Consider the following 15,869-nt stretch of genomic DNA (forward strand, 5'->3'; position numbering starts at 1 on the left):
GCTTTTCAGAAATTATCTCAGTAAAAATTCTCAGGTTCGAGCTGAAAGAAGCTCTTTTGATTTATTTGTGATGCAGTAAAAACAGTGCTAGGCTACTAACAAATGTTCATGGTAAATACATGATGACTAATATCAAGGTTGAAGGCTAACTGGAGTAAATGAAACAGTACTGCCAACTTCACAAACTACTCTTGCAGGTATAGTATGCAGACTAAAAATCAAAACAAAACCAAAACCTTCCGAAACAAAAATAAAAAAAAAATCCAAACCTTGGATTGGACCCTAAGACACAATTAAAGATCAAGGAAGACTGAATGATTGCACATTTAGACAGGTAACCTCAAATTAAAAAAAAAAAAGTGATATGGTTAAATGGCACATGCTTGGGAGGCTGGAAGCAAAAGGGACAATCCTGATACTTGGAGGCTATCCCAAATGTCAGATATTTAAAATAATATGCATAGTTTCTGTGCAAGTCCTTAATTTTGTTTCTGTTAGGAAATAGATTAGGCTTTAACTTAAAGTACTGAATTATTGCCAAAACCATGATGCAATTTGGTACAACTGCTAAACTAGGTCAATGCTGAGACAGGCGCCATAGCGAACCACACCTGCTTTCACAGAGGCCTCTCACTTCTGCAATTGGGGAAAAAGAGGGCAAGGAAAATACAGTACTACAGTGAAAGGAATATTACACTGAGCAGTAGCGAATGTAGAAACACCAGGTATATTCCATCAGGCTTAACCCTGGAAAGCATCCTCAGGGGGTGGGGAGCAACAGAGAAAAGCTGAAGATTAGCAGACAGGAGGGCAACACTTACTGATTCAGGATCCCTCTGCTGTTCAAGGAAAGCCGAAAACTCCACCAGCCTGAGTTTGGTCGTACCAATCGATCGGCCCTGCCATGCAGGGACCGAGGGAGCTGGAGCTGATGTAGGCTCAAATCCTAAAATAAAGGAACCATTTTCATTAGGAAGTTGATAATTCCTTAGTTTGTATTTTCTGAATTAAATATAATCGGGAATTATGCATGTAGCCCTTGGATGTTTATAATAATTTTAGCAAATAATGAATTCAGAATGAGTTAAAATTGGAAAAACACAGAAAAATATGTAGAAAAAGAGGTCCCAACCCAGCTAATAATGGTGCAAATAAAAGATCTACTTCTTTGTTTCCTTGGGGCTATAACTAACTGTAGAATTTTTGTTTCAATTATATACTAGATTATAGAGATTTATAGAGACTTCATGTAGACTTACAGCTGACCCTTCCTCAGAAACTGGCAGCAAGACTCACTTACTGCCTTGGGAGTCAAGAGGACTGGCCTCCATTTCTGGCTCCTAATGTGCCACATGTTACAAGTAAATCACCTCTCTTTTTGCCTATTTCTTCTGCCACTCTCAATTCCCCTCTCCTATTTAGAGTATAAGGTTTCCAAGGCAGGGACTGTCTCTTACTATGTATTTGCACATTGGGTCTTTGACTTCTTTTGGAGCTTTTAGGCAGCATTATATTACAGATAATAATAAATAATTACTATAGAGAGCTGAATCATACCCTAAAAAGAAAAAGAAGGTTTTAAATTGGTAATAAAAAGGGAACGACATGATCTAGAGAGACAAGGGATGTTAACCACCATCTCTAATTCACCTCAAGAGAAGGAATAAATGCTATCTCTTGCTCCTCATCGTGGAAAATTAGATGAGAAGGAAACAAAACAGTAAAGGAAGGAGGGAAAGGCAGCAGCTCAAAGGCAAAACTGATCTTGGGAGAGACGCAGGCACAAGGAAGGCAAGGGAGAGGCACCAAAGGTTAGAAAACAAAGATAATCCTGAACTAGGTTGAGAACCAGGGAGAGGTCACAGGTAGTGTGTGTCCACATCCCGTAATGGGAGTATGGTACCTGACTCCAACCCTCAGATTTAGACAATGACGTTGTGAGCCTTGTATGAGACAGAGAATTACAAACGTGACTGGTTAGACATCAACAGGAATTCTAATGAAGTAAAAACTCATGCATGAGTTTTGACTGATTTAGAAATACTAATTATCCTATTCTCAGAGAAAACATGGATGAATAAAAGAAGACGATTCAAAATGTCTACCTTAGAAAATAATGTTATGAATTAGGCATATCAAGAAAAAGGAAATAATCAGGGATGCAGAAAGATAGCCTTAGTTTTAAGCATTAAATAGCAGCAAGTTAGAAAATCATAAAAAACTGGGTAAGAGTCAGAAAACTGCAGTTCAAACAGAGCCAGAAGCATGGTGTCATTTGGCAAGGGAGACGTAAAGTTAGTTATCATCTGCAAGGAAATAATAATCTTTCCTGAAATTAGCCATGAAACCAACTTGGGAAAAGGAGTAGGGAAGTAGCCGTGGGAAGGGCTTGACCAATTTGAGCAATGGAAGTCAGAATAGACATTAGGTACTTATCAAAGTGGTACCAGGCAGAGCAGGACCTTCAGGAGGGGAAGAGTTATCAACAGCCAGATACACAGAGATGTTTTATACTTAAGGCTAAACATATATGGTTTTGGAAGAGTTTTTAGCCTCAGTTTAAAATAAATTAAGGCATATTCTTATTACAGATGGAAGCGAGATTTAGCTATTAAAAAAGAAACATGCATCCTATTACTCATTTTTTACAAAGCGTTTTCCTACAATATGGAATGCTGACTGGAGATCACATATCACAACTTCTTGTACATCCTACCTAAAATGTAAAAAAAAAAAAAACAAAACCCAAAACCCCAAACCCAATGATTTTCCCTCATATATAATCAGGTAATAGGACATTGGGACAGGTGTTTGGTTTGGCTACAGGGAACGTTAGATTTGGAGTGGTGGCTCTGTCCATCTCAGGAAATAATACATCACATTCAGTACACAATTCAAGTCTTTTTAAGGAGAGTATAAATGGAAGAATTACCTGAAATGGGAGCTGTGACTGATGGCTGTATAGGATAGGCCTGCTGAACAAATGGCTTTACGCTGGAACAGAGTTACACAAAAATCATACACCATGCCATCCACAGTAAATTCCATTAGAGTCACATAGTATAAGCAAGTACATGGTTAATGACCTTTACCCACAAACATATCTCTTCCTTGCATAGCATATTTAACAGACAGACAGTAAAGAGGTAATAGAGAGAGAGGGGGATGAGAACTACACCCAACATCTTAAAGTGAGGAGCTCATCTGTGCTCAGTCACCCAGCAGGAAACCTGACCCACCCGTCACAAGTGTCGTAGCAGACATGGATGGTGATTGCTTTGACTCCCAATAAATCCAGAGGACAATGAACTACAGGGGCACAAAGACGCTCATGGACCTCAAGAGAATAAGGTGAGGAGAAGCTGAAAAATAAGTCTGGGAAACATTGCTCCAGAGACCACTGCAGGGCTGAAAACATAACACCTGACAGAGGGGCAAAGGCTTCCTTCTCCATATGGTGCTGTTGCTACCATGGTGCTGAAGGGCAATAACCCTACTGACCACTAATGGGTCTTATGCGGCCATCTCCTGCCCTGCAGGAAAATACATCCCTGTTGCCTCCAGTGATGCTCATATATTTAAAAGAGGATGGAAGTATTTGTGCTGGAAACTTATTCACAGGCAAAACCTTACCAGCTGCTTCCCTGGCAGTATCATTGCATCTTACCATGCAACGGGAGAAAAAGGAGTGTGCCCATTAGGTATTCAGCTTCAGCTTTGAGGCCTGGGATCCCTTAGAACTTTTTGAATGTGAGTTCACATCACTGTAAAGGCTCTTCCTTTCCCTACAACTATCTCTTCCTCCTTTTTAGAAAAATTTGCAAGTTCTTGCCTCAGTGATATCCTCTGGCAGCAAAGTGCACAAGCCAGCCCCACACTGCATACAGAAGCATATTTTAATCTTCAGACTTACTCTTGCGAGGATCCAGGCTGCCCCGTTTGAATCATGCCCGGCCAAAACTGAAAGAGGAAAAACAAACAAACAGACCCACAATTGTTTTCTTTGTTGAAAGATTTTGGGTATTTCTGAACAAGCATGATTCCTTTTGCAAACACAAGTGAAAGCATTAATCCATTCATTCAGCCTTAGTTTTCTACTGAACATTGTTAGAGAATACAGGGATTTTTTTGGGACTTGGCTAACAACTTACCCCAGGTGCCCCAGGAAATGTAGGACGGGGAATTCCTGGCAGGCCCAGCTTGTTGTGAATAGCAGTAGCTGAGACTATCTGAGCTGATGACATTGCTGCCATGTGCTGGAGTGCTTTGTCCTTTGCTGTCTGATCCTTTAATATGACAATTACACGGAGTCTTAAAACATTTGGCACAACAAATGATGTTAAATAACTGCAGCTACAAGCACATAACTAAAAACTTAAAAAGCCACACAGAAAATGCAAAAATAGCAAACCATGCAGGAAAAAAAAAATACAGCACGGAGGCTAACACTCAAACTACCTCAAGGCAAAACCTCCTCTCAGACATGCATGGTAGACCTGAATTCTCACAGTCTGCTCTGCCAACAGGCAGGAAGCTCTGGGAGAGCAAACTACTGCCCACTTGTTTATCTGGGCAAATTCTGCTGATTTTAAATCAGGATGAACTAAACACGGTCTGCTGCTAAGGCTCTGCCTGCAGGACAGGGAACACTGAGATTTGAGCTCTATCATTTAGATCTAAGAGAAGTTTGCCTTTCGTATTACACTGTAAAATGAGAACACAGAACTGCGACTGACTCGCAAACAATGACAGATTTTTCTTCATGCTTACAGGTTTAGAAACATTTTGGATTCTGTTTTATGACAAGTATTTTAGAAGTTAGGTAACAAAAATGTAAATAACATTTTAAACTTCCAATTGTAGTATTTTACTGATTTACAGTGTTCCCAAAGAAAACAATCAGCCATAAAATTTCTGCTGTTTTCAAGCATACAGGAACAAGTTTAGGAAAAGATGGGTTGTTATCGATTACTTGTATTAGAGCAGCGCTTGGAGTCCTAGTCACTGCTAATCACGTACGATCACAGAATAGAAAAGAAAAGCCTCTTAATGCAACAGAGTTAACTAAGTGGATATCTTAGGTCAGGTAAAATAAGTAAACAACAGACTGTTACTATCTGGTAAAGTGGGGTTCCTCATCCAGAAGTACTGTATTAATAAGTGCTAATATTTAGGTATGTGACTTAGAATGAAGGAATACAAGCAGTATTAAGCAAGGATTTTTTTGGTTTTTTTCTGGTTTTATTTTACAAGCAAAGTAGCAAGCATGCTGGCAAGAGATGCATGCTCTTATGTATGATATATGACTTTGCACATATGCTCCCTCTAAAGCTTGTATGTAGTAGTACTATAGGTGAGCGGTTTCTTCCTTTGAATAGCTCCTTTAGAAACAGCACAGGCTGAAAGTACAGGAAAAGCTAGCCAAAAATTCTGCCAAGCACAGCTAAGGTACATAATACTTGGTTTAGTTAAAATACTTACCATGCTTGTTACCTGGATACAACAACAAACAGTTTATTAAAATGCTTGTGTAGAATAGCAGATTCTTAGCAAAATATGAACAAAATAGTAAGAGACAAAGGGAGAGCAGTTTGCTCAACATTAAATATCAGGTTTAAACAAATGCATTATTTTCACCTAGGGACTGATTCATTAAAAGGAAGGAAAAAAAGGATAAAAAAACTAAAAACAAAGCACTGGGGGGAAATAACCCCCGCCTCCCAGTGTGAAAGCTGCAGATACTGAACGAAGGGGACTGTTGCTGAGCTTGTTTCCCTGAGCCGTGCAAGGAGCCCCTGCGGGCGCCTCTGTGGGATGCAGCCCGGGAGAGCGGCAGGTGGAGCAGGGGAGTAGTTGCTCCAGCAGCGTCCCCCCTCTGCACCTCGCAGGATGTGAGCCTGAAGCGCGATCCGCTGCGGTGCTGCCTGCAGCGGCATTAACACCTGCGGACCCACCTGCACTGCCTCCCGCACAGCGGGGCCGGACACTGCTTTCTAACCTGTCCAAGCCTCAGGACCACCTTGCTGCAGCTGACAGTGCACCTACAGAGCAGCTTCTGGAGGTGGGGGGACATGCTATCCATCAGTGCGTGAACAAAACGTGGTAGTTTCTCCAACTTGTAGCCTTCCCATATAATCACGACCAATTCACTCGGTAAGAGCTGGAAGTCAGCTTTGGCTCTGCTGGCTATGGGCACTCACACCTCTGCCTGCCCCAGGGTAGGAGGGTGTGGACAGGAGGTTTGCGCACAGCATGTTTTACTGGCTGCCTTTGGATGTCTGCAGCTAAAATGCTTTGGGCTAAAAAATGCTTTGGTGAGTGTTAAGAGGTGGTAGTATCCTGAGATTCATGCAGCTCTTCAGAAAGCCGACCCCTTTATCCTCCTGCGCAGTAAGAAGGACCCGCCATCATGAAAACATGAAAATGAGGAGATGTCCTTAAGCAATATGGAGATGCTAGCCCCGCCAGACTTTTCTGTTCCTTTTCCCCCTCTTTTTTTGTTAGGTGAGCTGGCTTGGAAATGCCAAACCATGCAAGTCTCACCCACAGGCAGCTGAATCATAACAAAAACAAACATACAGGGGATTGATATCCGGTGTGTGAAATGCATGATTCAAGAGATGTGTGCCTCTGGGTCCTAGTGACCTCCAAAACAACGTGAGCGCTGCTTTTGTGACTACCTTGTTATTCTCCAGAACTGCTACGGCACTACAGTCTCCTCTCCTGCATGGCCTCCTGGCTGCAAACACCTACGCCAGTGCTACCACATGGAGGTGCAGCCAGCGCCTGTGCTCCTGCCAAGTTCCTAAACGCACACTGTTCTGCTGCTATAATGGCCTTACTATTAGGTGGATCTAAACTAAAGGAGAATTTAAAAGTAAAAGCTTTGTTAGGGATATAAAAGCCCGTATCTGGCAGTTGCATGAGCCCAGGGCAAATTATATATCTATGACATAGTTCATCTCACCTTGCTTTAGCCATCTGAAGTCTCCAGTCTAAGGCAGACAGCTAACCTCCTGCTATTGTTAGCACAGTAAGCACCTACAATGTATTTCTTCCTTACCAGGCATCAAAAACAACTGGAGTGCATTTCTTTCTGTAATGTTATCACTGTCCAAGGACTAGAATAGGAGCCTGGACACCCAAATTCTATATGGCAACAGTTACGGCCTGTAAATCCCACCATAACAGACGAACTAAAGAAAAATTTTTGAAAATTTACACTTGAGGACTTTCTGTTCACAGAAGGAGGAACACTTAGATTGTCCTGTGGAGCTCTTAGCTGCCATTAGCAGTGAGTCTGATGATCCTTAATTTTAGGAACAGTGACAGGGATTTTTGGAGGGAGGAAACATCTTTTGTTTCATGACATGAGAAGAGATGTGCCTTCCTTCTTGCCAATTGCATCTTTTCACCCCAGAATGTTCTACATTTTGTGGTGGCCATTCATCTCATCCTCTTTGACTTACTACATTTTCAGGAGGATGGAGAGAAAGCAAAAATATACAGGATGACAGCTCAGAAATACAGCCCTTGCAATAGGGCTAGTCTTGAGGAGTTTCAATGACTCCTACAAAGTTTCCCAATGGTGACGAATCTGCCAGCTCCACTGGACATCATCTGACTCAGGCCAACACACATCAATGGGAAGTTTCACCTTTTGCAGGCTTAGGAACCTCTGCATAGTTGGAAGATCAGTTTTTCTCAAAGTAACTGTAACTTCACATTCAAACATTAAAGAAATAAAATTCAAAATCAAATACAAATACAGAAGAGGTCCCGACTTCCATTGGCAAAAAAGCACCTTCAGCTCCAAGAATGTTTTGGAAAGTTGCAAGGTGGTGGCCTATACTTGTATAATCAGGCAGACTTCATAGTCTTCAAAAATAAATGAGAATATCACATTTTAAAGCTGTTTATTTAAATTGACGTATTAGCTTGTCTGCCACTTAAAAAAACAAGTATATGTTGGGGTTTTTTTACACTGTAATGGAGAGCGCTTGTAACCAGGAGGGAATGAGTCTTTCTACCTATCACTGCAACGCGGCTGCTTCTGGGATGAAACTTGGTAACTGATTAATAACACACAATGGTATTACATCACAGTTTAGGCAGCAAGAGAAGTAATATATCCAATTAAAATGGCAGGGGTAATTTAAACAGGCAGATTACAGTAATTACCCAGGTTGGAATTTGGCCAGGACAAATGGGTTAACACCCCTACTCTAAACAGGAATGTTGTGGGATTTTTAATGACCGCAAATAGTTAAGACTTTGATTTCCTATCTTGTCCAAGACAGAAAGGGTTTCATTTTGCTCTCACTTGTGCTGCTGTGTAAAGCTGGAATAAATCCTTTTGGGTCAATGAGGTTTACGCTGATGTACGTAAAATAAAAGTTTGGCCCAGTGTGCTGCACAGAGTCCCGTGCTGAGGTTCAGCAGAGGCTTGAGGGGACAGTATCTCCTACTGAATCATTAAATCCTGCTGGAGCTTAAGGTATTCCTTGGATAGGTCCCATCCGGCCCTGACCTAGCTTGACCCTACTTAATTTATGAGCTCTGATGGGATTGTTGCTGCCCAGGAATGACACTGTAGTAAATAACAGACTGCACTCTTAGACTGCTGCCTTCCCCTCCCCTTATAAAAGTCTTCTGTGCTGTGGTACGTAATTAGTAATGAATGTTACCAAGGTGGATTTAGAGTACAATCAGTGGAAATCTGGTCTAGTTCCACTAAAACCCTAAAATGTCATCACTGTAATGGAGATCAGGATTTGCCTCATGTTTTAGCTGACTGCTTCTGGCTGCAGTTGCAAACACTTTGTTTTTGGAAGGCATAAGCGCTAAGAATCTAATGCAAGGAGGCTATATAAATTTTAATGAATCAGGCCCTTGAGGTTTACTTTTCACCCATTAGTTTTGGAATGCAAAATACATAGTTACATTAGATAATAATAATTCCCCAGTATGATCCAATTATAAATCTTAATATCTATAAAAGCCCCACATGAAACAAGAGTTCTACATGACAAGCACAAAAGAATTTGTGCTTGACTTGCTTTTAATCCAACATAAACAGAAGAATAATTCGATCAATCAGTTCAAATGAGTTCTACAGCAAAAAATAAAACCTGTTATCCTAGAATGATAAATGGGGCTTTGAATACCATGTTATCTATGACTTTGGGAAAAAAAATCTAAGACAGTATGAGGAAAAGTAAGCACAACAGAACACAGTATTAATTCAAAAAGCCCTAAAACCTGTACCAATATTTAAAATACAAAACTTTTCTTGTAAGGAAAAAAAAAAATTACATAAGAGAAGAAACAACAATTTGCTCACAAAATGGATATTACAGTAACACTAACATAAAATAGATTCTACAGTAACGCTAACATAAAATAGATTCCTAATAAGCAATTTTGCAGATGTTATTTCTGCTCAGATCTCGTATTGATTCAAATAACCTTTGCAATAATTAGCTGTAGCTCAAAAAAGATAAACAAATCATGAAAATATACAATTGTTCTGGACAAAAGATAGAGAGCACTTCAGTGTTTCTAGCCCTGATCTCCAATTTGCTTATTATTAGAGAAGACAGGAGTAAATACAAAAGCTGGCTATTTCAGCCAGGCAATAGCTAATGCCAAGAAGAGAATGCGCATTCAAAGCTGTCCCAACTTGCTGCCTAATGAGTAGCAATTAATCCATCTTATTGTATTTCAAAATGCTGAAGACTCCATTCACATCAAAGGGAATTTTTCAAGGCTTTTATCATTGTTCATTTAAAAAGTATAGAGCTATCTTTAGCATTTTATAATTGACAACAATATTTTCTTTTTATCCCTCAATGCGGAATGTAGAATAATGGATTTTAAAACATGTAATACGTGTGAACTGTAGGCATTTTAATGTTTCTTTTTGTCTCTGTCTAATTAATCTTGCACTATGAAAAAATATCTGAAATGAAAGTCTAAGATAGATGTACATCCTGCTGTGAGACCTTTACTCTCTATTTATGCACAACTTCCAATCCATCTTTTCTCCTGAATGGACAGAGGTGACTTTGGCTCCCTGTCAGTGCAAAGGTGGGGAATGCTGTAACCTAACACTATGGACTGGTGTATTTGACACGGAAATACAACATTAGAGCATAAAAATTCTGCTTTGCCTCCTCCAGTCTCTGCATGAGAGGAAATGTCATGAAGAGGAGCCGCCTTTCAGATCTGTCTCCAAGGACAGCTTTATCTCAGCCTCTCTTTCAGTTTTCATGAGATGAAATTTCTCTAACTTCAGGAAGATTTTAATAACCTCAGAAAATTAAGATTAAAATCTCCAAAATAGGAGTATTTTCCTGCTGTAAAAAGAATTAAAATCTGCACCATCCCTGGAAGGGCTGATGGGACATTCTCTACTGGTGGCCTTGAAATGCAGCAATAGCATTTATGCGCAAAACTTCTCCTTCTTGCAGGCTAAGGATCCATCTGTCCAGAGCGACCGTAGGCACTCATCATCAAGGAAAAGGGACTTTGCTGGACCAAGCAGACTTTATGGCACGCAGGTGAGATTTCAGTCGATTAGGTAAGCTTCAGTAATACTCTGTCCAATGCCATGGGTGCAGATAGCTCTGAAATCCTTCCATCCATTTTGATTTTTGCAGAAGATAAGCACAGGAAGATTTGCCCAAATCCTCTCCTCACCGTGAGCAGGTTTCAGACCAAGGCGAGACAGAAAGATCTCTTGGTATAAAGTAAACTCAGCAGGTACTTGGGGAACAAGAGTTATTTGTTATACCCTTCGTCAAAGTAAGAGACCAGGAAGTGAGGTCAACGGGACAGATTGGCCACATCCCGAAAGATCGATAAGAAATGGCATTATGAAGAAAACCGCTAGCAATGGATGTCAGCTGGGGGACAAGAGCCTCCGCGCTGTGCCCCTGCAATCCTCAAGTGCCTGCCTTTGATTATTTCAGCTAAAGCAGTCCCGGCACAGTGGGAACGACCAGCTTCTCTGCAATACCCTGCCCCATGTACGCGTGGGAGGTGCACAGAGGGGATGTCTGGTGGCAAGAGGAAGAAACATGGGAGATGGAGACGGCCTCGGGTCAGAGCTGACTGAACTCGTAGCTGTGGACTGGCATGAAGGATCTCTGCATTAATCCACAGAGTGCTTGCCCCTCATGCTGTAGGTAGGAAACTTGACATCAGGTGCATGTGGTTTTTTTAAGTAGTAACTGCTCCCCTGGATGCCACCATCACAGGTTTTACAGAGTAATTGCAAGCGCCAGCTCATTGTTAAAAAGGTGAGATTGGCCCGGGGTCAGAAACAGTGCTTCCCTTGGCTATCTTCTTCTTGGCCACCCCTTCACCGGTAAACGCAGACAGCACCCGCGCCAGGAGAATGAGAGCCCGACATCTTCCTGAGGAGGTTGATGGGGAAGTCCAGGCTGCTGCCAGAATGGCCCCCGTTGAAACAATGGGCTCTCGTAGATGCCAAAATGTATTCACTTTGTCTTACTTTCACATCAGTGATATCCTTCTCGGGCAGTTTTCAAAGGACACTGGACCATACAGATGGTTCAATACAGGAATAATAAGAAAAACGGTCAGTAGCACTAACAAAATACTGGAGCAGCAAGGTTCCTTCTCAGGTCCAAAACCAGCGGCTTCTCCCACTTCTGGGGAGTAATTGCAGCTCCCCCACAGAAAAAGCAAGGGCTCTCTTTCTCATAAAGGCAGCTCCCTTAAGGCACCGTCTTGCATCAAAGTTTCTTCCACGTGGGGAGAAAAAGGTCTGTGGGAGGCTGCCACTTCTCTGGAAGAGGCCTGTGCAAGAGGGCTGATGTCATGCCATGGCACCTCGTTCGCTGAGACCAAGAACGGCAAGAAAAAGAGGAGGGAGACGGGGAGACCCTGGCTCCTCTGCCCCTTCTGGGCACCCCTCCAGCTGGGGGCTGTGGAGGAGTCACCAGGGCTGTGTCAGGGCTTCCGGGGGAACTAAATCCTGGGGACAGCATGAGTACCCAGGGGCAGGGGCAGGAGGAGCAGCCGGGGACCCACTGGCCAGCCAGACCCGCTGGGGAAGGGCTGGGGCAGCTTTTGCCACCAGTGATGCCTGGAGGGCGGCAAGGCCAGGGGCCAGCAAACCTCTGTCACCAATGTGCACTCTGTCCTCACCGTGTAGTCACAGCCAGTCAAAGCAAATGCCCCTGCAGAGCGTTGGGGGCGTGGAGGTGGGAGACTGCTCCTGAAGCAATCAGTTCCTTGCCCCAAAATGGCGGCTCCCTCCCTTTCTACTCAGCTCTGGGGGAGCTGCAACCCACTGTCAGGTGCGAAGGGGCAGCAAGGTCTGAAGCCCTTACAAAATATTTTGTTGCCCTAACAGTTCTTTCCTTCTTCAGGCGACTCCTTAAAATGAAAAACCCCTCTGGATCTCTATTTACTGCAAATGGCATCTAGGCTAGAGGTCTCCAGTATTACTAGGGTTTAGCTAGCTTCTTTCTTCTTTGGAAAGCTTCAATAAAAATCAGACAGCAAGTGCAGTACTTAAAAATATTTTTTGGTTCATAAGTGTCTTCATATTTTAAGCTATTTTGGGCATTCAGAAAGGGAAGTATTTTAGAACAGTAAATCCAATATTTTTGTTAGGCTCCTAGGCCTGTATTTTGGTATCAAAGCGGGCTTCCTGATCTTTGTAGCCCTGAGCACTCACCGGTCCTATAAAACTCCCTGAGAGCTGCTGGTGCTGAGCACCTCTGAAAGTAAGGCCACCTATTTACATACTTAATTTTAGGCATCAAGGATTGACAATTTAAGCTTAAAATGCTACATATCTCTGTATTATTGCACCCTCGGTTAAAAAGCAGTATGTTTAAGTTGTCTTAGTTGTTCTTTACGAACCCCAACTGCTCAGCCAGTGCAGCTAAAAAGCCAGCCACCAACAGCCATACAAGCTTGCCAGCATGCTGCCCACTGCGGACGAAAAACCCAGTGCTTCTGTCAAGGAGGCCTGTTACAAAGCCAGGCTGTTATTTATACGCTGCAGTTCCAGGATCGTGGTAAGCATCCGCAGTGCTCACCGCTTAGTATTGTGAAATTACTTTCTGAAACATTTTGCTTTTCAGTTATAACAAAAACGTGATTTGTTCTCATCTGGGGGGGGAAAAAAAAAAAATCGACAAAAAGAAAAAAGGAGGGAAGTAAAAGATTTACAAGTTCCTTCGCTTTTTATTAAAAAGAAAAAAATCAACAGCAAAAACTGCAAAACCCCCTCTTCCGCTTTTAAGTAATGTGAAAACAAAAAAAAAAGGGTCCCAAGATCTCCGCTGGAAAACTTGAAAAAACAAGCAATGCAAGAAACCCCTATTAAGCATTTCCAAGAGTTTCTTTTTAGCCTTAGAATATATTTTATGGAAACCAGGGAAAACGGGGACATGTACAATTCATCACGTCAGATTAAGCAAACATACTTAATATTCCCTGAACAGGACTCTGACTGAGGCTCTCCAAAGATTAAATGTCAATATTTTACTTTAAAAAATAAAATTTCAGGGAATCTTGTAAATAGTACGTAACTTGAGGTGATACTAGATTGTACTCTAGAAACACCTTATAGTTAGAGCAAACTTGATAAGCTGTGCTCTTTGGCACTTGGAATAAACCATCTACTTTAAGTATTCTTGATAGCATTTCAAAAGCACAGACAAAAAACATTTGGGAATGGAAAACAATTACCCCAATTACCCCTCTGGAAAAAGCAAAAAAGAAAAAGCGTCTACACAACTGCATAAAAACCCCGTGTATTTAAATACACTCCTAGCACTCAACCGTTAAAAAAAAAAAAAAATAGACCAATGGGTTAAAAATCAGGTTTAGGTGCTGAGCTGTTACAAAGAGTAGTTCACTTGGCATTTGGAAAGTGTTAAAACAACGTTTTTAATGTGGATGCTAGTGCAGAAACCAGAGATTAAACACAAAGAGACGCAGACAGCTACCACATGCAGGAAAACGAGGTTACAGGCACGGCAGCACCAGGCGCTCGCCCATCACCGCGGGGAGGAGGAAGGGACAGGCATAGCAACCACAAGCCCAAAAGCAGAAAAGCGCATACCTTCAGCTTGGAATGAAAATCACGAGATTTCCTTCTGGCAAGAACCTGAATGTGACTAGACACCTGCAGGGTAGGGGAAGGGAGGAAACAAAGGAAAAGCCTGTAACCATGGAGATGAAAAGCCCCCTACAACTGGGCAAGCCAAACGTACCTTAATGGCGGCTTGAATTTCTCGAACTTTCTTTCTTGCTAAGACCTGTATGTGACTAGACACCTACATTGTTCAGGTTTATAGGGAAAAAAAAAACAACAAACAAAAGAAAAACAAAAAGCAAATCAAATTTTAAATGTCTATTTTTTTCTTTAAAAAAAAAAAATAACTTTTCTGAGGGGAGGAAGTTATTTGCATCTTCAGTAAGCTCTGCTGTTAAAGATACCACATTCCCAGCCAGATACCAAGCTCTTAGCACCGAGGCTTAACAATACAGGTCATCACTGCAGTGACTTGATTAAGGGAAAAAAAAAGAGAAAAAAAAAAAAAAAGTGTAACCCACCAGGTTGTGCATTCAGCTACAAGATAGAAGACACAGTTCACAGTTGGACGCAGCCCACGTGCTTTGGTACCAATCCCATCCGTGGCCAGGCCCTGCGCTCTCGCGCTGGGAGCCGACAGGATTTCTCCCCCATCTGCCGGGGATGCAGATGCCCACTCTGACCATTTGCCACTAGGCTCGAGACATAACTTGGCACTGAGAAGTTTTATCCATTATTTATTGTGTTCTGCAGTTCCACTGAGGAGCCTCAGGATGCGTTTTGAACCCCACTGAAATGCTCTAAATTCTGGAACGATAAAATACTGGCACAACATAGGTCCCTGAACCTGTGCTGGCTTCCTCGGTAATCTCAGCATCAAGTCTGCCCACAAAACAGTCATGTAAGTGGGGACCAGTAACTTGACATCAGCTTGAGCGATGTCCAGGTTTGGCCCATCGTCATTACATTTTGGTAAGAAATTTGTGTAAACCCAGTCCTGCAGTAGACCAGCTACTGGTCAGAAGTTGTTGCTTGTGCAGTGAAGGGTCTGGGCCCAGATTCACACTCCTGTTTACTCAGGCAGATACTGAAATCCATGCTATTGATGATGAGGGTTTAATGATGTTGCCCAGCATTGCTCGGTAGTGCTCAGTGTCCTACACCCCTCTGTGTGAAGGTTTAAAACCTGCAGTGATGGTAAAAACCGCTAAAGAGAAATCTCTTATTCTTATTTGACCCAGGGCATACCATATCAAGTGTTGTACATTTTTCCTAAGTTAGTTACAACTCCTGTCTGGGAAAGAACAAAGCAAAAGAAAAGGAGAAACAAAGCTTGATTTCCTCCCTCTGTAAGACTATTCCATGACAATAGTACCAAAAAGCCTGTATTTTTAGTAGGGAAGCAAACAGTAATGCATAAATAAAGCACAGCCCCTGAAGGCCACCTTCAGAGACTTCTTCAGGAAGCAGCCCAGGAATCAGTTTGCAGTAATTCAGAGTTATACAATTGCTTACTAAGCAATTTTGTAGTCAAACACATAGACCAAGTTTTCACACGTGTTCATTTGTTTTGCTTTCAGTGGGATATTAGCGGTGTTAAAGGTTATACAAGAAGCACAATCATAATGTTTCATTGCTCAGTTGAAACTCAAAAGTAACGACAATCAAACTTTTCTAAACACTCAGCCTAAAGTGATTTATGAATCGCTATAGAGGGATGTACAAGTATGGAGGCAGAACATCGCCATATGTAAGCCATCACAGCCCTCTTGGTTTCACCACAGCT

General features: G+C 42.0%; 1 protein-coding gene across 8 annotated transcripts in view; it reads right to left on the reverse strand.

The window, feature by feature from the left end:
• The window catches only part of TEAD1 (TEA domain transcription factor 1), a 162,809-nt gene that overhangs the window by 31,884 nt on the left and 115,056 nt on the right, over positions 1 to 15,869 (reverse strand). For 3 of the 8 annotated variants that reach the window (XM_075502112.1, XM_075502106.1, XM_075502110.1), the window contains 6 exons: positions 14,262 to 14,324; positions 14,111 to 14,173; positions 4,152 to 4,286; positions 3,914 to 3,960; positions 2,933 to 2,994; positions 822 to 946 (listed from right to left, as the gene is read on the reverse strand). In XM_075502112.1, the coding sequence (XP_075358227.1) occupies positions 822 to 946; positions 2,933 to 2,994; positions 3,914 to 3,960; positions 4,152 to 4,253 (336 nt within the window). In that variant the 5' untranslated portion in view covers positions 4,254 to 4,286; positions 14,111 to 14,173; positions 14,262 to 14,324. Of the gene's footprint in view, positions 1 to 821; positions 947 to 2,932; positions 2,995 to 3,913; positions 3,961 to 4,151; positions 4,287 to 5,481; positions 5,627 to 14,110; positions 14,174 to 14,261; positions 14,325 to 15,869 lie in introns of those variants that run through there. The other 5 variants (XM_075502113.1, XM_075502108.1, XM_075502107.1 and 2 more) reach the window with 4 other exon arrangements.

Source organism: Mycteria americana, chromosome 5, assembly GCF_035582795.1.
Source record: "Mycteria americana isolate JAX WOST 10 ecotype Jacksonville Zoo and Gardens chromosome 5, USCA_MyAme_1.0, whole genome shotgun sequence".
Classification (NCBI taxonomy): Eukaryota; Metazoa; Chordata; class Aves; order Ciconiiformes; family Ciconiidae; genus Mycteria; species Mycteria americana.